The 26,583-nt window shown below is 42.4% G+C and overlaps 1 protein-coding gene and 1 long non-coding RNA gene across 4 annotated transcripts in view; one reads left to right on the plus strand and one right to left on the minus strand.

Annotated features, from left to right (window-relative positions):
* PTHLH (parathyroid hormone like hormone) lies at window positions 1-16,702 on the minus strand. 3 transcript variants are annotated; one of them, XM_061582522.1, is made up of 4 exons: window positions 15,970-16,698; window positions 14,668-14,795; window positions 7,579-8,001; window positions 1-428 (listed from the first exon to the last, which is right to left on the minus strand). In XM_061582522.1, exons 1-4 carry the CDS (start codon window positions 16,120-16,122, stop codon window positions 419-421), a joined length of 714 nt encoding a protein of 237 aa, XP_061438506.1. In that variant the 5' UTR covers window positions 16,123-16,698; the 3' UTR covers window positions 1-418. The 3 variants fall into 3 exon arrangements, with proteins under 3 accessions (XP_061438506.1, XP_061438507.1, XP_061438508.1); XM_061582523.1 differs by having other exon boundaries at window positions 7,579-7,998; window positions 15,970-16,693; XM_061582524.1 differs by lacking the exon at window positions 1-428 and adding an exon at window positions 3,389-4,513 and having other exon boundaries at window positions 15,970-16,702.
* Window positions 15,230-26,583, plus strand: part of LOC133363209 (uncharacterized) — a 14,069-nt gene continuing 2,715 nt past the window's right edge. The window contains exons 1-2 of the long non-coding RNA XR_009757620.1: window positions 15,230-15,527; window positions 24,428-24,527. This is a non-coding gene — a long non-coding RNA (uncharacterized LOC133363209). The remainder of the gene's footprint in view (window positions 15,528-24,427; window positions 24,528-26,583) is intronic.

Below are 26,583 nucleotides of genomic sequence, written 5' to 3' on the forward strand. Positions count from 1 at the left end.
TTTTATACATGCGTAGAAGATTTTTTTTGAACAATTGTACTTGGGCAATTCATTAAAACCAACAATAACAGGAATAGTTTATTTATGTCTTTTCAACAAAAGACAATGTATATCTAAAGTGCATTATGTTACAAAAATTATAGAAAGTCAGCAGCACCAAGATAAAAGTTCATGGAAATAAATACATCATTCAACAAAATAAATTATGGTAAGTTGACAACAAAACTTGTCTTAGCACAAAAAATTTTTACCCCAATATTCACAACGTTCAAATGTGCAGTTTGGAGAGCTTCTGTGGCCAAAGTTTTATTTTGATACATTTACAATATTTACAGATAATAAATAGTTCTAACACTTTCCATATGATCACTATTACAGAATACTGCAATGTGCTTTCCAAAGATGTCAGCTAACAATGTCAACGCCTTCTGCAATGAAAGACAAGAGAAAAGGAGGGAATTAATTTTTCCCAAACAAAATTATTGAACACAACATTAATAATCTCACAAATAGGGTGTGCCTGTTGGAAGAGATGATGAGCAACACCTGATATATTCAAGCATTTTTTGTTGTTCAGTTTCCACTGTACATGGCTTTCAGTACTATGAAACTAGCAATGTGAAGTGTTTCAGGTCAATTCCAAGTAGCTGATCCTTTGCAGTTAGGTCTCTCCCCAGCCCCCCCTCCCAGAAATGCAAGGTCATTAGCAATACATCACATTTTAATCCAATTTAATACAGCACTACTAAAACCAACCTACAAGTTTGTGTGGGCTGAGGAATCTTGATCAAAGTTTGGAAAAGAAACAAATAGACTTGAAAATATACAGCTATGTCTACCAGCTGGCAAGAATAGCAGCAAAGCTGCAAAGCTGAAAAATCCATCTTCCAAATCTATGCTGGACAGCCAAGTTCCATTCATGCCTGTTCAGCTTTGTTTCCTATATTTGAGCCTTCATTTGATATCCTGTTCAAGATCTGTTCCATCTTTGTCACTTATTTGACATTTCCTGTTGAGGGTGGCTACTGGGCAAAGATTTATTCCATCCAAACCTATATTCTCCAGTCCGCCTTTGCCTCTTATGAGCTATCCATAAGAACAGTATGTTCCTACTCCTGGAGGCGCACTCCCCCAACACATCTGTAGCTGTATTCCCAGTGCTAGTTGATCTATGATTGTTTACAACTGAAGAAATGGGGAGCTCTGAGACAGAATAACTGACTGAAGGTATAGGGGTAGGTTATAGATGACAGTTTATCACAGTGCACATAACTCATGAAGATGAGCTAACAACCTATAGACTAATCTCTCTCTCACTGTGGTAGCCTGGTTTTCTGTGTCATCCTGCCAAGTTGTAAGGATTTTCACACATCAGCCCTCAAATACCTTAGATCCTGACATAAGACACAGAAGTCTACGGGAAATGATAGTGATCATCTGGTTGCACGTTAACAGATTACTTTCAAGATCCTTGCCCTTGATTTGTTTTGGAGAATGAAGACAATTTTATCAACTTGAATGGAGCCAAGATTTCATCTGACACATGCCACCATGATTCTAAATTAAACCTACAGTCTACTTTCCTCACTATGTTACTAATTTTAAAAATGTATTCAGCTTATGTAATAAGATATATAAAGAAGCATTCGATATAGCTGTTACTTTTCTGAAATTCTTTTTCTGTTGGAAGCTTTCAAAAGCCTGAGCAGCACCTTTTACATATTGCTGCTACTCTCATTAGTTTCCTTCTACACAATCGTCTTAAGACGATGTACAATAAAAACAGCAAAAAAAAGTTAACACAAAAACAGCCAATATATTTAAAACAAAACAAAAACAATACAAAAGAGACCCTTGTGGCAGAAACCCATTCATCCGTCTGGGGAAGTCTGTTGGAAGAAAAATGTCTTCAACTGTTTCTGGAAAGTGCAGTTAGAGGGCACCTGTCATATCACCAGACCATCCTGCTTAGTGTGAAATTTGTGTTCCACATAAGCAGTATTTGTTTAAACCACTAATAAGCTAAAATTCATAGTAGCCATGCTGAGACAATTCCATGTGGCACACCCAAAATATGTGAGAGCTGCTTACCTCATAGTCACCCCCTTATCTGGAATATTTCTATGCCAGCACTATACATTTCTGCAGGTGGTTGGAACTAGAACTCTTCAACCAGTTGGGGGGAAATTATTCATATGATAAGCTCTTGAAAGTTACAGGTGCCATGTGAAGTCACCTCATAGAAGCATAGCCTCATAACAAGCTCCAAGTCTTCAAGATTCTCTGAAATGTCTCCTGTGTACCAACATATGGGAACCAGGGGATTTTTTGGTAAAAGTTTCCTAGTCCAGTGAACACGATGTCCTCACCACCACTACCACTTGTTCTATTTGCACTACAGCTGTAGTGGTGGAAGAATCCCCCTTCTACTTCTCTATGGGTCTCCAGCATGAAAGGGTGGATCACCTGTGTTTGTACCTGTTAAGTCAAGGGGTTGGCAGCACTTACAAAGATAGTAGGCGTATGATATGCCACAAATTGTTGGCAATGTATTTCTTTTTAATGAAAGAAAGCTGTCCCTTTTAAAGAGCTTCCTATGAAATTATGCACTACTTATTTCATTTCACTAGCAAGGGAATATCAATGAATGGTTGTCACAGTGAAGTCAAAATGTTGGCCCATGTACATTTTATAAGGATCCAGACTTGCAATGCAATAATACAGTTGCATAGTAATTGGGGTTGTATAACATTAACTGTTTTGATGCTTAGATTGTGCATCCTTTTGGGTTCCACTTGACACTGAAGCAGAGCTTGGAAGTAACTAGTCACAAATAACAAATTACTTGTAATTCATTACTTTTTTGAGTAACGAGTGGGTAATTCCTTTACATTTTGATTGTAATAGAACTAGGAGTAATTTTACTACTTTTGTGGAGTAATTGTAACATTTCCAGAATTACTTTTGGGCATTACTGGGGGGGAGCAGGGGAAGTCTTCTGCTCCTCTGATTTGTGGATGAAAATCATGTGCCTCAAACTGGGTTTCTGTGCAGCATTGCTCTTCCCTCATGCTCTGTGGGTGGGTAGGAGGCGACGAGGGAGGAGGTGGAGAGTGAGATGGGGTGGAGTGGAGAAAACAATTGTTTAAAATAATGGGTGGTCATGGTAAAGAGTGGAGTGGAGGGGAAAAGGAGCCGGAGGGCAAGAACATGGATAAAGGAGGGGAAAGAGGCAGCAGCAGAATGGAGATAAAGAACTGTGGAGGTGAAACGTGACACTGTGTGTGTGTTGTGTGTGTGTGTGAGTGTGTGTGTGTGTGTGAGAGAGAGAGAGAGAGAGAGTACTGTGTTTGCACTTGGCACACAAGGTGGCCTCCACCACCCTCTCTGGCTACTGTGCTGCATTTGCAGTATTTTAACTTTTTTGCATCTCAGGGGAAAATGTTTGCTTGAGTGAGTGTCCCTTAGTTGGTGGCAGGGCAGGGCCTGGGAGGTGGTTAAGTGAGAGAGATTATGCTGGCTGGCTCAGTGGAGGGGGGTTGCACTTGGTTTGGCATACAAAGATCTGAGTAGTGGCCTCAGCCTCACTCTACACCACCCTTACCAGCGGAGAGACCACCATTGCTATCTTATTAATAAAAATAATTATTCTACTACCTCTGTATGTGTTTGTTTATTTTTAATGTTGTTTTAGGCTACTTAGATGTGCAGCAGCTAAGGCCAGCACCTTGTAGGCGTTTTTTTAAAGTAACTGAAATGTAATTGTAGTGATTACTTTGGAGGAAAAGTAAAGTAATCGGTTACTTTCAGAGCAATTGCAATTGTAACGGTAATTACTCCTTTTGGGTCATGTAACTGTAACTGTAATTTATTACTTTTTAAAAGTAATCTTCCACGCTCTGCACTGAACTGGGTAACTTCTTAGGTGGCCTAAGATTAGAATAGTTCTAAACTGGGTACTCCTGAGTGCCATAAGATGTTTAAAGAGCCCACTGAGCTCCATACCTCATGTAATCCATAACACACCTTCCCAGCTGCTGTCCCTGCATTTAGGAACATATGTGGGGTATGGATTAAGGACTGTAGAAGCTGCACGCTCCTTGTGGGAAAGAGGAACAGAATCCTCAAAAGGTGCACTGGAAACTGTTGACTAAAGGACCAACACATTTTGAATCGGATGACTAGCTTAGACTAGCAAAGAAGACAGTATAAAGAATTGCATTTAGCTGTCTTGGTATCAGAGGCTCACTTGTCCCTGTGGAAGAGAAATCCAACTTGGAACACTGTGATCCTTACCTTCATCAATTCTCTTACCTTTTAAGGTAAGAGAAGCACCTTCTTTTCATTCCCATGCAGAGTTTTCTCCTTTTTCTTCAGTATTTAAAGGACAATTCTGTTCAGTTTCTTTTACTTCCTTTAACAAAGGGACCCCTTTGAACTGTCACTGTTCCCTTAACTATTCTGAAACCTTGCTGGTCATGTGTATGAAAGTAATTGAATAGCATTTCAAAATCTGCAATTTGAAGGGGAAAGCATATGCTGAAAAGATAATTGAAGATAACGTATTTCCTGGAAATGTTATACCAATCTTTAAGGTTGACTGTCACTTGATTAATGGTGTAGAAACACTTGCCTTTTGCCAATCAACTGCATCAGGTAAAGATGCTTTGAAAGCTCAACAGCTGAAATTCTACATTTATTTGGCAGAAAATGTGCTTTTTTGGTCTGCTTAATCACTTCATTTTTTCAAATATGTTTTAAATATCTCAAGTGTACAAAGTCCTTCCAGGGCCTATTATGCTGATAAACTATTCAAAAGAAGACAAAAATGCTTTGAGACAAGTCTCAGTCTAAATGTACTTAGAGCGTTTTGAGTTTGCTTTGGACATAACAAGGTATGAGGTTGATTCAGCATTGCAAAAGATGGCATCCAGCATTTCATGAGTGGACTGAATGCCATGGAACTTCCCCATCTCCTGGACCCTCCCCAAATCTGCTCCACAGTAGCTGCAGGGAGAGAAGAGAAAGGGCAGGAAAGCAAAAGAAGCCAGTTGCATTGGCAGGCAGGCACCAGTGAATGCCATCCAATATCTGCATCCCACTTAATAATCTCTCTCTCTCTCTCTCTCTCTCTCTCTCTCTCTCTGATTAACAAAATAGAGGTTTTATTTATGTCACAAAGTGTTTCAGCTTCCACCTTCTCTTGTGGTATTAATGTGTCCAGTGTGTACATCTGGAAGTTCTCCCTCTTTGTTAACATTGTGGGATCAGTTGACATCTCTGTTGCAGTTATTGATAAGTCTGAGAGGGTGTGGTTCTCAGAACTGAAATGTTTGGCAACTGGTTAATCTGCCTTTTTGGTCAAAATTGCAAATTGCAAAATGAAGCCCTTCATTCCATCCTCAAAGCTCTATAACTGCCACCTTGGCAACAGCATCATTTCATTTTCATCAGAGCAGCTGACAAGGGCAGAAACTGAAATGTTTTGCCAGATAAATAAAACCCCTGTTTTGTTAATCACAGTAACATATATTATTTTAATGATTAACCAAATCCCAAAAGGAATCTAGGGCAAGCTTGTATGAAGTGCAGTTTGATGCTTTTATATCTATCTGTCTATGTATCTATCTATCTGTCTATGGATATAAATGCCATAGTAACTTGAGTATAAGAATAAACTTAGAAAATCTCTGGCAAGGGGTTACATAGTGAATAACAAATCACTTGCATGAAGATTTGGCCAATTTTGTGACATAGATAACTACTTTCTGGATGGTTTCTGTTTGGATATATCTCATATGGCAGCCCAAACCATGCAAAAGTGCCATTCTCTCTGTAGGCTTTGCCCACACATGAATCCAAATATTAACCATGCCCCCCTCATTTTATCAAGTTTCCACACGTTAGTAGGAGAGTAGCAATGCTAGTTGCAGGAGCATACAGACAAATAGCTCTCCTTATGGTTAGAGTTGCCTGTACCTGAGGGGTTTAGAAAGAACTTCCAAATGCATCAAGCACCAGACAATATCCCTGAACAGGGAAGTTGGAGAAGGAAGCAAACCGTCCCCCTCTTGATGTTTCATGCCCTGTGCTATGATTATTCCTCAGGAGCTCCTATATCTCCAGATAACTCACTGGTCCTTCAAACTGAGTGGCTATTGTTAAAAACAATTCAATAGTCTATATACTAGCTAAAATGAACAAAATGGGATCACCTCATGTTCTTTGCTTTGAGGTCCTTGGAAGACAGGTATGATACAAATGTAATAAAATAAGATGCTATCCTAAAAAGCACACTTATTAGGAGTCAAGTCCTATTGGACTTCCATTGAACTTCTGGGTAAACATGCTTAGAATTTCCATTTTAGAATGCCTAGTCCAGCAATCTACCATGAAATAAAAATCACTATATTTTCTTTCTGAGTTAAAGTGAATGAAAGAATGAGAGCTTTCACAATTCTTTCAGAACATGATGATATGGAATCTGTGCAAAGTTACAGCTCTTAAGCTTACTCTTTTTAAAAGCCCTTCCTTGTCATACATGTTTCTCTGCCCCCAGGGTAATGCTCAACATTTTTCAGCAGCAATGTAATTGTTTGACAAGCTGGCAGCAAAATTGGAACTGAACTAACAAGTCCTAATGGCAGGGAAAATATTATGGCAGAAGGCTGGCCGGTGTTAGCAGATATTACTAAGAGAAACTTTCCATGTTCTCCCCTAAGGTTGAAAACAGTGAAGATTTTTAAAAAGAGTGTAAATTGTTAAAGACAAGTCAGAAAACATGCCTTATTTTTTAAAAAGTGCAAGATTTAAGAAAGATTATTATCTTATAATTGTACAATCCAAAATGTCTCTCATTTTAGAAAAATCATTTTGACTTTTTAAAATGTGCAGAAATTATAATGGACTTGATTTTTAAGCACAACTACAAATCTTACTGGGTGGTATTCAGCTAAGGCCTATTCAGAGCAGAACCACTGAAGTTAATGGACATGACTAACTTTTCATTAATGGGATTACTTCTGAGCAGGACTTAGTTGAATACAAACCTCTGTAGTTAATTTGCCCACCTCCCAGGACTAACTATGGTAGTTACTCAGGGATGTAAGAGCTTGGAATTTTTTCCCAGGGAGCTATGCTGCTGAGTAATTTGTTATGTGCCAAACACCCCTCTCCCTGTCTCTAAAAGGAAGACAGTATTTATCTTGGTACCTTAAAACAACCAAATTACCTTAAAGCAGGGAGGAGCTGCTGCTTATGTAGAAGAGGAACTATTTTAATATTTTTCTCTCCCTAAGGGATGTAGAGAAAATGAGGATTGGAGACAGTCTTTCTATGAGACAAGATGGAACTGCTTAAGGCAGCACACTTTGGATGTCATTGGTCTCTCCTTCCATCCAACAACCAGGCTTCTCTTGCACACCTGTTTCCTTCAGAGGATTTGCATGGGATAACTTCCCAGTGGATTCTGTCCCATCTTAAGTACCATTTGGGTTTCAACTTTAGGCATCATATTGTCATGGGCAGACCCTGGACATTTAAATTCTTGTCTTTTGCATTAAAGCTGAAGAATATTACCTTGTATTGATGTGTGTAGTACCAATGATGTCCAAGAGGGGGATCCGTGCCATTCCACTACCAGACCCTCTTGAGCTGAGCCAGGCTGAACGAACCCTCCTCTTTTTCTTCTCTTGCTCTTTACGTTTCCCAGGCTTCCCTTTCTTTTTCTTTCCTGGTACCTTAAGGGGCTGTTCTTTATACGTCTGAGCTTTGTTGGTCTCCTGAGTCAGGTACTTGCCTTCATCATCACTGCCAAACTGGACAGCATAATTCTTTGCGATGGTGGCAGGTTTAGGGTTTGGCGATACCTCTGACATAGACCGGATCTCGGCTGTGTTAACACCCTCAATTAAATTTTGCAGGAAGTTTCGTCTTCGTATATCTTGCAAAGACTTTCCTTTGTCATGTAACAGTTGGTATTCTGATACTGTCCTTTTACTGCTTAAAAAAAGCAAATTCGTATTTCACTAAAGGAAAAATTAAATGTTGTTCTCAGCCAGTTCGGCAAAAGCCACTCCTCTTTGGGTAGAGTCAAAGAGCCCAATGTGCCCACCTCCCACGCCTAAAACACCTTCTTCAGTATGATCTACTTTTGCTTAGCCATTCCCCATAGAAATGGAAGATCTAAACTTGAAATGATTTGCTAATTATCTCACACTCATCTCATGGAGATAGCAGCCACATTTAAGGCTACTAAATGGGCATAATATATCTTAGGGGGATAGCACTTTGGCTCACACTTTCTTTAACTTAACGGGAGCAAACATTTCCAAACAGATTATTCCCAAAGCAGTGTTATGTGAGGGCTCCTTCTGACATTAGCTTTATGATATGAACCAGTGGGAAACGTCTTCTTTCTGTGCCACTCTGGTGACATCAGAAGCCTAGGGCCATGTAATGTGCAGGGCCTTGGCATGGCTCCTTCCTACATTATGCTCGTTTTCAGAAGGGACAGTGCTGCTATGTGGAGCTGTGCTGTGGGCTTTTCCCATGGGATCTCATCCTTCTGATGGCACCAGAGTCACCCAGGGGGAGACACACTGCAGCAGCAACCCCACCAGATAGGTAATATTAGAATGGGCCCTTAGACACACAAATTCTTACTTGAGCATGATATCATGCATGTGTTTCAGAGACAGGTATTTCCTGTAGCTTAAAAGAAATCTAGGTTGTAAGACATTAATGTTCTACTCCTTTTCTGGCTAGGTTAATTAAAGGGTCTTGCCTTGGAAGATGAGGTAATCTCTCAGTGGCTGTATTGACTTGTGGTGTGAGAATATACTAATCCACTGCTGAGTGCAGAGCTGGGCAAAGCTCCTTCCCCTTGTAAAGTGTGGAGCATGTTTTTTTGTAATTGGATGGAATAAATAGAAAGTACTTGGTGAACAATAGTGCCACAAGGACATCATACAAAGGAAACTATATTGTGCAGAAAATGTATCAATCTAACCTGTTTTATGTTTTTGGATTAGTAGAACAGGATGGCCAACTTCTATGTTCTCTGGGGGGCATTCTAGTCTAGAAGTGTATGTTGCTAAATAAGCTGACCTCATAACTGATCAACCCCATATTAAGGAATCGTAAGAAGGGCTTTATATATGATGCTCATGCACCCAGCTATAGGCAGGGCATTGCGTAAACATCTGGAGGCAGTTGTCACATGGATTAGTTCTTTCAGCTTTAGAAGTTGCCTTTTATTTTCCTTGGAATTGAAAACTTTGGCAGATCTATGACCATCTCTTGTTTATATTTGAGTAGGGATACTAAGGGCCAAACAAAACCACTTTGGATGAAGGCAATATTTGGCTTGCTGTTCATTGGTTGACCATATGTGGTGTAGAATACATTGTCCCGGCATGTAAATTCAAGGCTAGCCTAGATGTCAGGCTGTTTGCTTGATGACTAACTCTCATATCTTCTATTAACCACTTTCCCTCTGCAGCACCCATCCTATTAAGCACTGTTCTTTTCTTTGTATGCACGCCATAATGCTTTCCTAACTCTTTTTTTTTTTGGACACAGCAGGAGCAGCCTGTATCACATCACCCGAGCCTTCTCAATGTTAGGTTAGTTAAGCAATGGCTTAACCAGGTATTTTGTAAGCAGTTCATACTGGAATAACAAGGGAGGTAAGAAAACATGGTCCACAGAAACCATATTGTGGTCCAACAGGTGATCCAAGAGCTGCCTGGGAAATAATTAACTATGGGAAAATGTGTTCTTCTGCCTCAGGGTAAGGTGGATGCACTGTGAAAAATGGGAGGTGGGATTGTAGATGAGTTCCAAAGGATGCCTCAAGTAGCTGCCCTTCCAGTCTGCTTGTGGTAGAATGCACTGAGGCATTCATATGGCCTACTTCATTGCATAAATGTATTATAAGTGAGGGAACACCTACTGGTCAAGGCGACTGATGTCACTACTCTGTTTAGCTTGCTTTAACAAATAAATTTCTTAATGAGAGTAGGCATGTTGATATGTTTCATCAAAGAGTATTAAAATATGGCAGTTTTGTTTGTATGTACTAACCATTGTATTCTCAGCAGTCAGTTTGTGATATTATTTATCAAATTTCTATCCTACCCTTCCTCCCAAACAAGCCCAGGGTGGCAGCTCATGACCTCAGCAGCTCAGCCAATGGCTGGGGAGCATTTTTTAGACCTTTATATAATTTGGGTATAATTCTATAATTTGAGCTGCCCTGCTTTCAACTGCATTACAAGTTCTTGTCAGAGAAATGAAAACCATCTTAATTTCACAGAGCTTCTCTTAACCATATTTTTTTTTAAAAAAATCAACCATCAAATAAAAAAAAGGATATTCTTGGATTAGCGGGAGAAAATTCCTCTGTTCTTTCATCAGTAGTCTTACCCGAGACACTGCCTCACAGAATACAGTCAGGCTTCATTATACAACCTTATCAATATTCAATGTATATTTCCAAAATAATTCCAAAATCATAATGTGCTGGGACAGAGTGCATTTCAGTTCTAACATCTGTCTGATATTTAGTGTGCAAATCCAGGCCCATTTTATGATATGGTATACCAAGGGCACACAGTCTTTTTTACATCAAGGGCTGCATTCCTGCAGAGGATAATCTGTCAGGGGAGGGCCACATGTTGACTGTGGGCAGGGCTGAAGTCAGTGGTCTGGAGAGCTATCCCTTTTCTTTCTCACTCCCCCCCCTTCTCTCTCCCTCTCCTTCACCACACAGCAGGTTACCAGGGGAGAAGCAGATCTTGCTTGCCAGAGGTCTGATCAATTGCAAATGGCTTTTGAAATTAGGCTGAGCATCATATAAAATTAAGCCAAGGGCAGCATGGAGCCCCAAGACTGAAGGTTGCCTGTCTGTGCTGCACAGAGTTACTTGCCATTACTCTACAGATGTAAAGATTCCATTTTTTGCTCAACTGCTTCCTGTGTATTATAAAATAAGATTCTTTAAAATGAAATATTTTGCGGCTTACAGTTCTAGTGATTTTTGTGTTTATCAACTGAACAGACAGAGGCAGTCTGCCATTAGACAAGATGAAATGACTGCCTCTAGACTTCAGATTTTGGGTGTCATGGGTAATAGAGCAGAAGATGGGCTCGTGTGGCATAATCTCTAGGGAAATTCTCCTGTGCTGGCCACATTGACCACAACCTTGCTCTAGTATAGCTCTCATTCATTGTTGCAAGGCTTGCTAAGGAGAATGTCCCAATGAATTGAGCCTCATGTCAGTGAGTGGAAACAGGGCGCCATCTGCATTTTCCATCTGAGCAGGGCCATCATTTCAGACATCTGGTGGGAGGAGGCCAGATTCTAAGTAACACAGGACCACTCTTGAATAGATTCAAGACTACACTGAGATAACTTGTTAAAGACACTTTTTATATTTCACAATAACTATACTAATGTGTTCAAAATGAGTTAAAAGGTCAGAGAGAGATTTGTGTATGCACACCCACCCCCTTTTAAAGTGAGAAAACACACCTTTGGAGTGCACAGCTTGCCTATCTGCATAATATTACATCGGCATTTGTGTATATTTACATACTTCATGGATCCAGTTAATTGTTTTAAAATAGACATTCAGTGTGTTGAACCAATGTGCTGGCCCCAAATCTAAAGGCTTCTGAGGAATAATCATCTGTGGCCTAACTGGGGGTGTGAGGGACAGGTCATCCCACTCTCTGTAAATCCCCCACCTCCAATGCATCAGGGTTCAAGAACCAAAACTCTTGGACAGGACCTGGTAAACCAGTTTTTTAAATAAATATTATAACCATAACAAAGCTTATAAGGAATGTAATTTAAATGTTTTGTCTCCAGCATTATTTTCCCCACTCCATGTAACTGTGTGCACTGAGAAGGGATTAAACTTTTTAGTATGTGCCTAATAGCTGGAGTAGATAACTTGCTAAGTTCCTAAGAACAGTGCCAGTAAGACTGAAGATTTACGAATTGTTAGGATAACCCACAAAGAGGCTCCTTCCAGCCTGTAAGCCATGTTAAATGAAAGAATTCTGACCCCAAACCAGCTGCAGTTAATGCAATGCTAACATGTGGTAAGCAGTTTTGAGAGAAGAGTTGAGAGTTTATGGTTTCACGCTGTCCAGAAGTACCCACACAAATTACTGTATGCATTGTATGCCGCATTCACAGAGCTATTATGAAGTCTCGAGTACACAGTCTTGACTGCTATGAATTCAGCATAAACATGCTGGTTGGGCTAAACTGTTATTCCCCAAAGGAAAAATGGTTAACCAGTCATCATTAGCAAAGTGTCCACTTTTGATATGTTGATCACCATAACTTCAAACAGTCGTCCTGGCCCTAGTTCTCATTCACTGACTTTCAAAACAGCCCAGTTTTTGTAACTGTAGTTTGCCTCTTTCTTCTGCAGTCTTTAGGAAAATACATGCCAAAAAACTATCTATTGCTAGAACGTTTACTGATCTGTAAGGTACTTTTGTGGGTTTGATGGCATTTTCATGTTTAATAAGTCCTCTGAAGCCCTCTTCTACAATTTACCCTTTCATTCCAAAGTTGGAAGCTGGCTTAGAGTTAGCACTATAGGACAGGGCCTATGGTCTTTGGACACAAATCTGTTTTGGGCAACTTGCTGTGTTCAGTATACTATCTACCACACAGAGTTACCCATCAACTCAAAACAGCTGTTCTTTGTAATGTGGCAAGTTTGTGGGCTTTATTTGGGAATAGAGCCACCACCACCACTACCACCACCACCCCTCTCTCTCTGTCTCACACACACACACACACACACACACACACACACAGAGAGAGACTCAGTATGTATTTTGACTTTACCACCAAGGGCTGTGTGACTGTGAATTTTGTATTTGGGGGGCAGGGAATAATTTGATATTTGAGTTGGAGATCACTGGCTCTGAAGAAAGGTAGCACTGATTAATGCCAAGATTTATAGGACTGGTTCCAAAGGAGGGGCTCAAACATGGATTTCTCTGCATAAATAAAGCAAGATGCATGCTTTCCAAATAAAAAAAACCTGATTAAGGCTATCAAGAGAATGTGCAGTGCAACTAGTGTTAATGGGAAGAGAATGTCCTCTAGCTTTATCTTCCATACCATGTTCTCTACCCTCATTGTCCAAGGAAGTTCAGAGATTGTCTTTTGGAGCAAAGTTCATGCATATCATCTACAACCTAACTTGAGTGGATATTATGATGATGACGAATGTGATGATGATAAAGATCCATACCAAGAATTAATGTACTGCATTAGGCAAGCTTCCTTTATTTTTCCAGTCAGTCAGATATATAATCAATCTACCTATTTTTATTTATGGCATTTGCATGCCACCCTCAGAAAGTACTAAAAAGTACAGTATAAAAGTACAGTATAACAGAAATAAAAGCAGTTAAATAGAGTGAAGCTAATACGCTGCACAATTACTTCTATGCTTATGATAGATTTAGTGTTCTAAAATTGTTCCTTTATACCCGAGTTCTGAACTTCTTGGATACCCCCATTTTCAAATTATTAAGCCAGTGTAAAGAGATTTCGGGATCAGGACCTTAACTAACTAGAAATCTATGGAACATGAGTAGGCAGCCACAATGTGGGATTAATGACCAGGGTAGTTTCTCTGTTTTGTTTACACTACAGACATATTGTTCATATTAATAAATATGGGGCAGTGGGGTGGGGGTGCATGTATGCTCTGGGTTCTTTCTCAGATTCTCTCATGTCAAAATTTGTTTCTTTCTTTCTCCCCCAATCCCCAAATCGGATATTTAACTCAAAACCAGAGAGCTAATATTAACTGGCACCAACCCAAAGCTGGTGAAAGCAACTGTGATATAAGTGTCATGTATATTCTTCCAAAGTGTTGCTGGGACCTATGTCAACATCCCTATAGTCTCCTTTTAGCGCCTGAAGTCTACAGTGTGCCCGCTATTGTAGCATTAATGTAATATGAACACAGTTTGTGTGAGTGTGTATATATGCAATTGTGTACTCCACCCCCATCCCTACCCTGTGTCCTTTAAGGACAGCAATTGTCCCTCTTATGCATTGCCAATAATCACTGAGTGAGATTCCTGCGCCCCACTGTTCTCCCCTCCTCTGAATATTATTCTATCTCCAGACTTTCTCATAATAAAAAAAAATAAAAATCTCCTGTTGTGGATATAGAAAGCCACAACGACTTTTAAAAATAGGAAGCTGTGATGAAGAGGAGAGTTCCCCATTGGCCACTGTGCTTTTAAAAGAGATAGTTCCTTATCTGTTCTTTTACTAAACTTACACTTGGTTTGTTTTTTTAAAAAGGTTGAATAAAGGCTGTATCCCTGATCAGTGACTTCATAAAGTGATTTACTAAATGAAGACGTTTCAGGCACTTTTTCCTGTGAAAAGCTGAAATGCCACTGTTGGAAAGGAAAGATCAACACTTCTGCTATGGGACATTTCAAACACACTGGTCCTACTCAGAGTAGACCCACTGAAGTTAATAGACATGACTACTTTAGGCTCATTAATTTCAATGGGTCTACTCTGAGTAGGACTTAGTTGACTACAACACATTGCATCCAAGATCTCCCCCAACTGTATTGATAAAGGAAGATGAAATTTTAACTTACAGTCTGCGACTATTCCCTTCCAGTGATCTCCCAGAGGAGGGTACACAGTAACTCAGCAGAAACACCAGGAAACTCCACTGTTGAAAGAGCGTGGGGAACATTGTAACTTTGCTGTGAGTCTTTGGAACCTGCGAAGAAGAAATGCAGATGTTTTTGCACAAAAACGTGCGTGACACAAAACAGCGAGACAGAGACAGACAGACAGAGAACCCTTTGAAGCTGAGATCGAGGGTCCCAGTTCCCGCGAAAATTCAGAGCGACCGTCTAGTCTAGGCATAAAGCAAGCCAAGTGCTTAGGTGGTGGACAGAACCAAAGCGCAGCCTGGAGGAGTCGACTCACTATCTTAAGAGTTCGTGATAGCCCTTTAACGGAGAAGAGAGAGACTCTCTCCCAATCTGTCCCTCAAAAGAACGACGCTTCTTTCCACTGCTCTGTTAGCAATAAAGCCACGCATCAGCCCTCCGAATAATACCTAGGAATCAAGGCTCAGGTCGGGAGCTTCGGGCAAGTTGTCTCTTCTACTTACACAGACGCACATACACACACGCGCGCGCACACGTACACGCACACCCAACTCACAACCCTGTACACACAAAGCGATGCGAAAGGGAGGAGGAGGAGGGAGGCAACGAGCATCCGCCTCTGGGAAACCTGCTGGAGGAGGAGGAGGAAGCGGCATTTTTGCAAAGAGATGGCGCCCAAGTAACATGTGCCCAGAGAGCCCCAGCGCTGGCAGGAGCCTAATCCTTGGCAGAAGACCGCATGCCTCCCACGCCCGCCAGGGCTGCCAGCAGGATCCTCTGGGCCCCCGAAGCTATTTGTCTTTAAGTTCGATGTATCCGTGCAGCAGAGTTTTGTGGTAAGGGAGACTGTACCACTTCCGTTCTGTGGTGGTCGAATGGACTATACCACTTTTGGGGGGATGTAGGTAATCCCATTTTAAACAACCTCCCTGCAAGTAGAAAGCTATCACAGCAAGGGAGAACCGCGTTAAAGCCTTTATCCCCTAATTTTCTACTTTGTATGTTTAACGTGGGGAACATTAAGAAAGGGGAGGGTCCACCCAGTGGTATTGTCCATTCTCCCATCTGAGGGCTCCACGACCGCGTGCTGCAAATGTCGAAGTGGCCTCAGCGAGCTCACGAGCCAGCGCCTTGGCGCCCCTCACGCCAGAGGAATCTGTTCCACTTCCAATCCCGTCGATAGCCTTTCCCTCAGCCCCTCTCGCCCTCGGCTGCTGGGATGAGAGGGAGGTCGCGGGGGGGGGAGAGAGGTGCCCCCCCCCGGCCTCTCCGACCCACCTCCTGAAGGCTGTCGCTTGCAAAGGCCACCGCTGAGGAGCGGCTGTTTCCGACGGCGAGGCGAGGCAGCCAGGGCGCCCAAGCCCCCCTTGTGGGACTCCTCCGGCGCAAAAGGGTGTGGAAAGTTTTGCCTTCCTTTCTCCAGGCGCTCATTTAAGCGACAGGCGAGGCGTTGCAAAGATCTGTGTCGATTTGCACAGGGGGAGGGGGCCGACGAGCCCTGGCCGTGATGTCCTCCGCCTGTGTGCGGAGACGCTTGGGGTTTGGGGTGATATTCCGCCTTCGCCCCGAAGAAGAGCGGCCAGCAGCTGGAGCCCGGCCAGCCCCCCTTCCTCTTGAGGGTTAACCCTTTCGTCTCAGGCGGCTCGGGCTCCAGGACACCCGCCCGCCCCCTCCAACACTGCTGGGAGCCCACCCGCTGTAAAGAGAAGCCCAGTCCCCTCCCTCGTCTTTCCAACGCCGTTGCGCAAGTGTCGACCTCCCAGCTATTCTGAAGTAACTGATACTAGAAGAAGGAAATGAAGGCTGAGGATAGATGCTCATAAAATCTGGCGCGTCTGCGGAAGGGCCGTAGCTCAGTGGGAGAGCCTCTGCCTTGCCCGGGCCGTCCCGGCATCTCCGGGTAGGGGGTTGGGAGGGACTCCTGCCTGGGATCTGGAGAGGCGCTGCCAATCAGGGCACCCCATGCTGCGCTAGGTGGCCCCAGGGCCTGACGCGGAAGGCGGCTTCCCATGGCCCGGGCAGAGCAGTAAGAGAGCCAACCGGAGGATGCTTAGCCCCAGCTGAAGACTTCCTCGGCCGTTTTATGGCCTTTCATGGGCGATCACTTTGCTACCGTCACCGAAGTTGACAGGCACGAACCCGAACCCTACGGCCAAACAGCAGCCGCATTCAGCAAAATCTGTTCGAACGGTTCCGCATTTATTCTGGAGACCAGCGAGTTAATGAAGTCGCTGCTGTAATTATTTATTTATTACATTTATAGCCCACCGTGCCCACTCCAAGGAGCTCAAGGTGGGGTACATGGTTGCCCCGCCCTACTTTATCCTCACACCAAGCCTATGAGGTAGGTTAGGCCGAGAGACAGTGACAGGATGTAAAGCGTAGCTTCTCCGCTTTCACTCACATGTTTATATCGGTGTGATCCTCAGTTCTCTGTTACGTGCAGCCCCATTCCATGCAATGGACTAAGCCCAACGGGGCTTGTTCCCAAGGAACTGAACACGGGACTGCAGCCTTAACTCACCGTCCCAGCGGGAAGAGTTCCTTCCGCAAGTCCCATTGAAATGAATGGGAGCTGTATTCCCGGCGCCTCCATTCATTCCAATGGGAGTTCAGGAGAATTTACCCAAATCCTTCTTATATGGAGTTTAATTAAAATATTTTGCCGTTAGGAGTCATCCTCATCAAACGCAAACCCTGCGGCTGGCACTGGATTGAGATACTGTTTCCTGATTGCATTACAAGCTCGCCTCCAATGTAACATCTAGACTTTTTCAATTGACCAAAGTCCCCTCGATTTAACTGGGAGAGATTGAATAGGACGCGTCACATTCCCATGTGAATTTTGACTACCCTGTGCCCAATATTTGTTTATCATTTTTAAAAAGGCAAACTATATTGCCGAACTATCTACTCCACAGGCAACTCAAACAAATGCAACTCAAGCAAATGTTCTATACACAAACGCACCGGATGGGCTATAAATTAATCAGACGTTGGATTTATTTTATCTGCATTATCCTAGATTCTTAACAAGAGAACGCCTGGCTGTAAAATTTACTAGAGATCTTCTGTACCCGAGTCCCGACCTGTTTGTCCTGTGACAGACTGAGGAAAAACAAATAGTTTGTGTAAAAAAAAAAAGACTTGGAAAACTGAAGTTCCCCCATAATTCATTACTTCACCTTTTCCTTGAGTGCTTCTCCTCTTTGCCTTCTCAGAGATCAGCCTGGCCAAGAGAAAGTTGCTTTTCTCAGCAGTCGCTTCCAAAATTTATTTGGCCTTCTCCGCTCGTCTTCCTTCCCTCCCTGGAAACCAAGCCAGGCACAGCAGGGGGATCTTCCCCCCTCCGCTCCAGTAATCCAACCCTAGGAGTTTTTATTCTGCATGGGAGAAATGAATAGAATGTAAATAAAATAAATTAAAAAATATATAATAAAAGCAGGTGCTTTCTTTTCTCTCACTCTTTGAGTCACTGAAGGAACAGAAAGAGATTCTCTTAATATATACGGAAACGGGGTGGAGATGGGAGAACCCCTTTTTCCTTTTTTGCCCTTAAAGGAACACATGGCGTAACCCAGCCCCAGCCTTCCCTGGATGGGCCTTGGGATCACGTGACTCCCACGCTGGGTCGCCGGACGTGCCCGAGAGCCTTGAGCGGGTTGGGTGGCGACCCTCACGACTCATGAATGCCTCCAGCGAATAGAGGTGAGAGGGAGTTGCTGCTTTCATCCCCTGATCGTCATTGGTCGCTGTTACACCTACACGAATGCCTGAGCCGTGAGGCGTTCCATTCCAGGCTCCTTCCAGTTCCAGCATTGTCACATCTCTTCCCTTACATCTCTCTGGAAATTCTGGTGCCTTCCCTTTCTTTTTGCTCTTTCTCTTAAGTAATAACGTTTAAAAAGCTCTGGGGCAACGGAACTCAGTAAGTTTCTATACTTGTCTTCAAAAGGGTTTTATCATTGCCGGTCCGTGTCTTCTACTAGAAGTGGTTGCTTGAGCAAAATATTTTTCTCTACATGCTGCTGCATGATTTCAGACCTTAAGAATGCTCTTATCTGATCTCACTCCTGTGCTTTTAAACCCTTCACTTCTGAACTTTTTTTTTTATAACCAGCCTCACATCTTGGACTAGTGAAGTAGAGAAAATGGCCATGAGGCAACTGAACCTTCCTCCGGAGTCATATGGATCTGACAATCATATATGGTGTATATGACAACTATGATAGCACAATTGTAAGCAGACCACCTGCCAAACTAACCTGAATGACTTAGATTAGCAAATTCACTCTTGTTGGAAGCTGAGGGGTGGGAGGCAGTTTGTTCCAACAAAGCACTACAAAGGATCCAAGACACTCTTTGGTGCATCCACTTTTTGTGTATGGCAGCCTTGATCACCACCCTTTCCTCATTCCTGCCCGATACATGCATGTAGGTGCTTGGTAGCCACATCTCATTCCAGTCCTCTTCTCCCCTCCTCCCTTCAAAATGTGTTTGGGCAAATAGGCTGGGGGCATTTGACTTCAAGAAGAGGAAATCAGCTCTACAACCTGACCCTCCATCTACATATTTATTCAGAAAATATGGAGTCTCGCATGGAGGTGCATTTCAGAGCAACTTACTCTCCCAAATAACCGTGTGTGGATCTGTGATGTTTACAGCTCTCGGAAGGACCTGCAAAAAGGTGTCTTTCTCTTCCAAAGCTTTGAACCCATGTCAGTAATCTATTTCAACTGGTATTTATGTATCAATGACTTCCATAGCACTATTCTGCAGGCAAAGTATCCAACAAGTCTTTTCTAAAAAATATTTCTGTATCACTCCTTGCTTCACCCACCTATTGCAAAATCTCGTGATGATCTATCATGCCTGCTAGGAAGTGGCTTCTCCCACATAGATGTCTGGTATGATCAGCCTTTTGTTTCCTGTAACCAGGAGCGGCACCCCTCTGTCTTTTTCAGGCACTTCCTGCTGACCTATTCCATTACCGGAGAATGAACTAGCTGGATGAACAGGAGGCCTTTACTTGGTGGGGCTGTAACAGTTTTCATGTAACATACATTTCTGGCTGGATGCCCACAAACATTTAGGTTAAAAAAAATAGTGAATATGTTGTGCCAAACCTGCTGTCTGGTTCTTAGGCTCTGTGTGTGTCTAATAGTAGATTGACTTTCAATTTTGAGGAGGGCAAGGATTCAGTTATTTAATTCATAAAGCCTGTTCCTTCTATATATAGCTGCATGGTGAATGCTGTTGGCATTTGCTTCGGGTGTGTAGACTGTGGAGTGTGGCAGAACTCCAGAAGGATAAAACACAGAATCAGGTTGTTGCTCCCATAGAGTTTATGAATGCATTGGGAGGGCTGGTTAAATCCAGTGAGCTGTCCATGGTGGTTACAGCCCAGGACTACTTGACTGAATTTTTTCTCCTGTCATGGCAAGTTGCAACCCCCTACCTTCCCACAAGATATCTTTTTCTCTTAGCACCGTGATAAGGATGTTCCATGACAAAAGTATTTGGAGTGTGTAGACATTTGTTCCATGGATTTTTTGAAAGGATCTTGAATATTCTCAGTTATATACATGCAGCACAGCTGGTATAGCACAGTGGGGAGGACAGCCTGGCTGGGAATCCAGAGGCTGTGAGTTCAAATCCCCGCTCCTGTCTCCTGAGTGTCAAGGGCCAGCTAAAGATCACTGCACAGTGAGTGGCTCAGGGGTTACGTGCCCTGCCACCTGTGCAGCTGTGGGCAAGCTGCATAGTCCCAAGGAGCCCAGTTGCCCCCCAGCTGGCAGTTGTGGACAAGGAAGGGGCTGGCTTGTGCAGCTGTAGCAAGCTGAGCAGGCCCTAGCCAGCTGGGGAGGAGTGGCGTCAGAGGGAGGCAGTGGTAAACCCTTCTGAATGCCGCTTACCATGAAAATCCTATTCATAGGGTAGCCATAAGTCGGGATTGACTTGAAGGCAGTCCATTTCCTTTCATATACATGTTGCAACCTATTTGGGAAGAGAATCAACATGTAGTCTAAAATATTTGTTTACATTATTATATTATGTTATTTTGGATCGCAGTGGGGACCATGGATAGGGATGATGGGAGCTGAAGATCAGAAACATTTGTAGGGGTAGGTTCCCCACACTGTTTTACATGGTGCCTCCAGTGTATGCTCCTGATCAGCAACAAGCTTTGCTGAAGGGAAAGGGGTGGTGGACTAAGAGCCCTATTGATTTGTTTCTAATTCCCATTATATTCCTTCCCTTGACTTTTGCTCATACAACTCGGCCACTATCTCTGGAAGTTTCTGGCTCAGGGTAATGGTAGGACTTTATATCATAAAAAGTGGGAAACCAGCCATTATGTGAATTTCTATGTCCAGTCATCCCTGGGTGTAACTTGAAACCTGCATAATGCCTAAGAGAGCCTAATCCAACCATGTCTGCAACTTCTTCCTACACTCCGTGTTAAGACAATGACCAATGCTAATGTTGTGGCTTTAATACCAAGACAGCTTCAACCTTGTGCCACTTTGCTTAACCCCTAGCCTTATGAAGAGTCAAACATTTAATCACTGTTTTGTGACATTTTGGTTGGTATTGCCCACCTGTGGACTTTGAATGTTTTCTTATGTGCCAACATGGCTTCCTTTGCTTTTTGTGGATCTGTTCTGCCCATTCTCCCTTACCTAGAAATCTTGTGCTTAGGATTTCTACACACTCTCCCCCTACCTCTTCCTTCTAATCCTTCTTCAGAACTCGTATTTTCTATGAAACCTATAGCCTTGTCCAGCATTTCTCAAATTGCTGTCCAGGGACCACCAGTGGGTCTCCACCCACTTTCAGGTGACTTGAACTCCCTTGATCTTAGCCCAGTAGCTAATAGGCAACCAGTGCAATTCTTTCAGCAGCAGGGTGACATGTTGATGATACCCTGTGCTACTGAGCAGTCACGACTCTGCATTTTGCATCAGCTGCAGCTTCCAGACCAACCTCAAGGGCAGCCCCACGTAAAGCGCATTACAGTAATCCTGCCTAAAGGTTGCCAGTGCATGAACAACAGTGGTCAGGTTATCCTGGTCCAGAAACGGCTGCAGCTGTCTTACCAGCCAAAGCTGGTAAAAGGCACTCCTAGCCACTGAGGTCATCTGGACCTCTAGCAACAAGGATGGATCCAGGAGAACCCCCAGACTACGAACCTGCTCTTTCAGAAGGAGTACAACCCCATCCAAAGCCAATTATCCGAACTTGGGAACCACTAACCCACAGCACCTCCATCTTGCTAGGATTCAGACTCAGTTTATTGGCCCTCATCCAGCCCACCACCAAGTCCAGGCACCGGTTGAGGGCTTACATGGCATCTCCCAATTCAGATGTTACAGGGAAACAGAGCTGGGTATTGTCAGCGTACTGCTGACACCTTACCCTGCAGCACCCCACAGCACAACTGCCAGGGGGCTGAAAGACAATCGCCCAATGTTATTCTCTGAAAAAGACCCTGGAGGTAGGATTGGAAACATTGTAAAACAGTGTTCCGATACCCATCTCACCAAGTCAGCCCAGAAGGATACCATGGTCAATAGTATCAAAAGCCACCAAGAGATCAAGTAAGAATAACAGAGTTTTACTTCCCCTGTCCTCCTGATAAAGGTCACCCATCAGGGCGACTAATCCTGATTCAGCCCCATAACCAGGTCTGAACCCACATTTGAATGGGTCAAGATAATCTGTTTCATCCAAGAGTACTTGCAATTGCTGCACTACAACCCTCTTGATCACCTTCCCTAAAAAGGGGGTATTTGCAACTGGGTGGTAGTTGTCAATGGGTCCAGCGTGGGCTTTTTCAGGAGCAGTTGGATCACTGCCTCTTTCAGGGTGGGTGGAACCACTCCCTCCTGCAATGATGTGTTGACCACACCCTGGATCCACTTGGTCAACGCCCCCATGGCAACCTTTAATTTTATAAGAATAGATCACCTTTTTGACCTGATTTAGAGAATCTGGGGAGTGGAGGCTTTTCCATGGTAAGCTTGTTTAAAGACACATATGGTGAATTACCATATGTAGCCCATCCCATAGTATTTTTTACATTGTGGGTGTGGGGGTTACAAATAAGGTTTATACACAGAATAATGGAAATGTAGTATTATTTTATTTTAGGAACGTGATTCTTGATTTCGGCAAGCCTGAATTTGATTCCGTTTTGGAGCAGCTAATTCACTAAGAGTCCCTCTATAGTGTGTTTTTGTGGGTGTATTCTGCAACATATCAGTGCACTTGCAGACTGTCACTAATTTTGGGTGGGATTCATTCATATGCCAGCAAATTTAGGTTATGCAGTTAAAGCTGATTTGGAGCTTTTGCACAACAGACCTTTCCCCTCCCCCAAGATCAACTTTCTGTAGTAACAAAAGTGATGGGAAAATATAGTGGGAAGTGAACACTTGCTTTGGAGCTCTGCATCAAAGGTAACACTTTGCTGTGACGAAACATCACCTAGCCTTCCTGCAAGCCAATCAACAAGCATGTAATTTGGTAAGGACCTGATGCAATAATAATGCGTTAGTGGTGAATTTATATTGGACTACACACATAGCATCCTGCTTGTTCTCTGATGTGTCCACAATGTTACTGCATTATTGCTGTCAGGAGGGGCACTCTTGCACTACAGTACAACAAAAGCACGACAAAAAATTAAACTGGAATATTTGTGGTATTACAAGTTACAGGATTTTAGCAGGAAGTTATAAAACATGCACTGGTTGGAAACTAAGCAGTATGTCCGCCCCCCAAACTTTTGCAGATACAAACAATATTGAAGCAGATTGCATGTAACTGCCCCAATACCATCATGAGCACAAATAATCATGAATGCACAACAAAAAAGACATCTGGAAGGGTCTAATAGTCACTTATATGCCACTGAAGAAGAAAGTTTGAGATGTATCTGGTAACTGGAATTGTTACCATATTTATTACCGATTAGACTTATTTCTATCTTTGAATCAAGCCACTATTTTGTTAGCAATGTGTTGAAAAGTTTTGTATTTTAAACATTTTTAATTTTGTGTCTTAATGTTCAGTTATGTATAATCAAAAGAAACTGAATAAAAATTGTTGTACTACATTACAAGATATTGTTCTTGACTTGATTTCATATTGTTTCTTATCTGACTGGAAATATTAATCAAAATTCACTGAGGATAATTTTGGGGAACAAATTAATTTCAACTGCCATTGTGGAGCTACAGAAGAAAGTGCTCCTAGCAATGGACAACATTCAACTCTTCTTATAACTGCCATGGGGCTTTTCATTACTATTTATAATCATATTTCATGATGTGTGCATTAATGCCTCTTTAAATATATGCCTGTTTAAACCTTTCTTACTGGTGAAATTAAACAACTATGAGGTGAATAGATTTTTTTCAGCCATGAAGCTCTTATCTGCATGTGTGACAGCTAACATTTATTTAAAATAATTTCTATACTGTTTTTCATTTAAACATAAATCCGAAGGCTGTTTACAACAACAATAACAATACTAACAAAACACAAAACATCACAATTACAGTAGCATGGTCATTGAAAGAGAGCATTGTTTTCTTTTATAAAAAGAAGCAAAACATTGTTTCAGATCACAACTGTTTGAAATGCAACCATTTTTGCTGAGAGGCGCTAGATTTCCATTCTAGCTGATGAACTGTTTTGCTGAAATCTATCATCCCTTTACCCACTCTAGGAGACTGCATGGCTTGGAAGGAACCTGGGTACCTGAAGTATTGTCAACTCCAACATGAACTGGCCCATACACTCAGGCCCATACTGCCTCCTAGGGATGGGTGAGAAATTGATTCACTTTCTATTTCAAGCTGAGTTTGTTAAATTCATGCTTTCCGAAACAACATGAGAGCCAAAGCACAGCCATCCTTTGAAATTTACACTTATCTAAATTTTGCAATACAGTTTGCCAACCAAGCAGTGTTTACAAAAATGCCTATATTAGGGGAAAATGTGCATAAGAATGAATATATGAGTGAAAATAACATATAAAAGGCATTATATGATGAGATTTGATCTAAAGGACATATCCTGGTTGACTCAGTGCTAGACAGAGGAAAGGGGAGGGAAGAGGGAGAGACAGATGTAGACACAGAGAAAGAGCTGCGGTTGATGGATTTAGTTTTACTAGGATGCCAGTTTGACATTACTAAGTATGGATATTGTTTTGAGAATATAATTTATGAAAGTTGAAAATGTGACCAAAACATATTGTAATCCAATTTTACTACACTCTTGTGGGTTGTTCTTCCTTTATCCTGGAACTAACAATGATGGTCTAAAAGATATTTACATGGAATGATGGAGCTGATTTTCAGGATTTAGTTCCTGGTGGTGGATGATCAATTTGTTAAACCTGAGAGGGGCATAAGTTTTTAAATTGGGATCCCATTCATTTGCACAGTCTGCATGGGGGGGGGGAACTAGCATCCAAGCAGACTGGGCCCACTTGTTTTTTTATGAGCCTAGGACTTGGAGGAAGGCTTAGATACAAAGATTTATTACTGTTCCCATTGGCAAGGTTTTCAATGGAATGAGAAGAGTCATGGAAAGGCATCAGAATTATTAGAGCCAGATGGGTGAGCCCAAATCAGCAGGCTGGAGTGTCCCAATGGGATTTCTCAGTGCTGATCAGACGTAATACATTCATTGTTGAGAGAATCCTACTGTATTATTAATTCCCCCTTTTCCGGATGATGACATTGACCATATATGGATGAAGAATGGAACTAAAACACAGGACTACCCATATGGATCTCCAGTTCTGAGTGCAAATATTGCCTTATATAAGGTCTCTTGGGAACTGGATGAAAGAATAAATGTGGACTTGAAAGACTTACTTTATGAAGCTCCCATGGTAAGATGATCACCAACCACCCCCACAAACCCAAAATTAATCAGCCAATGAAGCAACAATAATATATGTGTGTATGTGGTTTTAATAGAGCACTGTTCAGACATGGAGTGCCCTTGTTTGTTGAGACCTGTGAGATCTAATTCTATTAGACTCTGGAGAAAATTCGACAGCTGGTACAGCACAGTGGGGAAGAGAGCCTGGCTGGGAGTCCAGAGTCTGGGAGTTCAAATCTCCGCTCGTGTCTCCTGGGTGATAAGGGCCAGCTAAAGATCACCCCCAGTGAGTGGCTCAGGGGTTATGTGCCCTGCCACCTGGGCAAGCTGCATAGTCCCAAGGAGCCCAGTTGCCCCCCAGCTGGCAGTTGCGGGCCAGGAAGGGGCTGGCTTGTGCAGTTGTGGCAAGCTGAGCAGGCCCTAGCCAGCTGGGGAGGACTAGCCTCAGAGGGAGGCAATGGCAAACCCCCTCTGAATACCGCTTACCATGAAAACCCTATTCATAGAGTAGCCATAAGTCGGGATCGACTTGAAGGCAGTCCATTTCCATTTTCTGGAGAAAATTCACCTATGCTTATTTTGTACATTAATTTTGGTGAAAGCGAATTACTAATCTTGTTGTGTGGTGCTGCATCAGAGATAGATGTGAATAAGGAGGGTTCATTTACCTAATCAGCCCCTTGCTCTGGTTCCCTTATCTTAATGGAGTTTTCCACTAGATTGGAGAGAAGAGTAGTCTTGCATGAACCAAACTGCTCAGTCATTACTTTACCAAGATTAGGCTGCTGTATTTGTTTAGTTATTACCCTAATATCCTCTTCTTCCTTGAGAAAGTTCTAAGCAACTTCAATTATCCATACACATCTCTTAATACTTCTGAGAACAGGACCCAGATGAGGCATCTGTAATCAGATATTACAACTGGATTCTATTTCCAAGTTTTTATTCGTAAGTTCATAAAGAACATATAATATTGACTAGGATAAA

This window comes from Rhineura floridana, chromosome 8 (assembly GCF_030035675.1).
Source record: "Rhineura floridana isolate rRhiFlo1 chromosome 8, rRhiFlo1.hap2, whole genome shotgun sequence".
In the NCBI taxonomy this organism is placed as follows: Eukaryota; Metazoa; Chordata; class Lepidosauria; order Squamata; family Rhineuridae; genus Rhineura; species Rhineura floridana.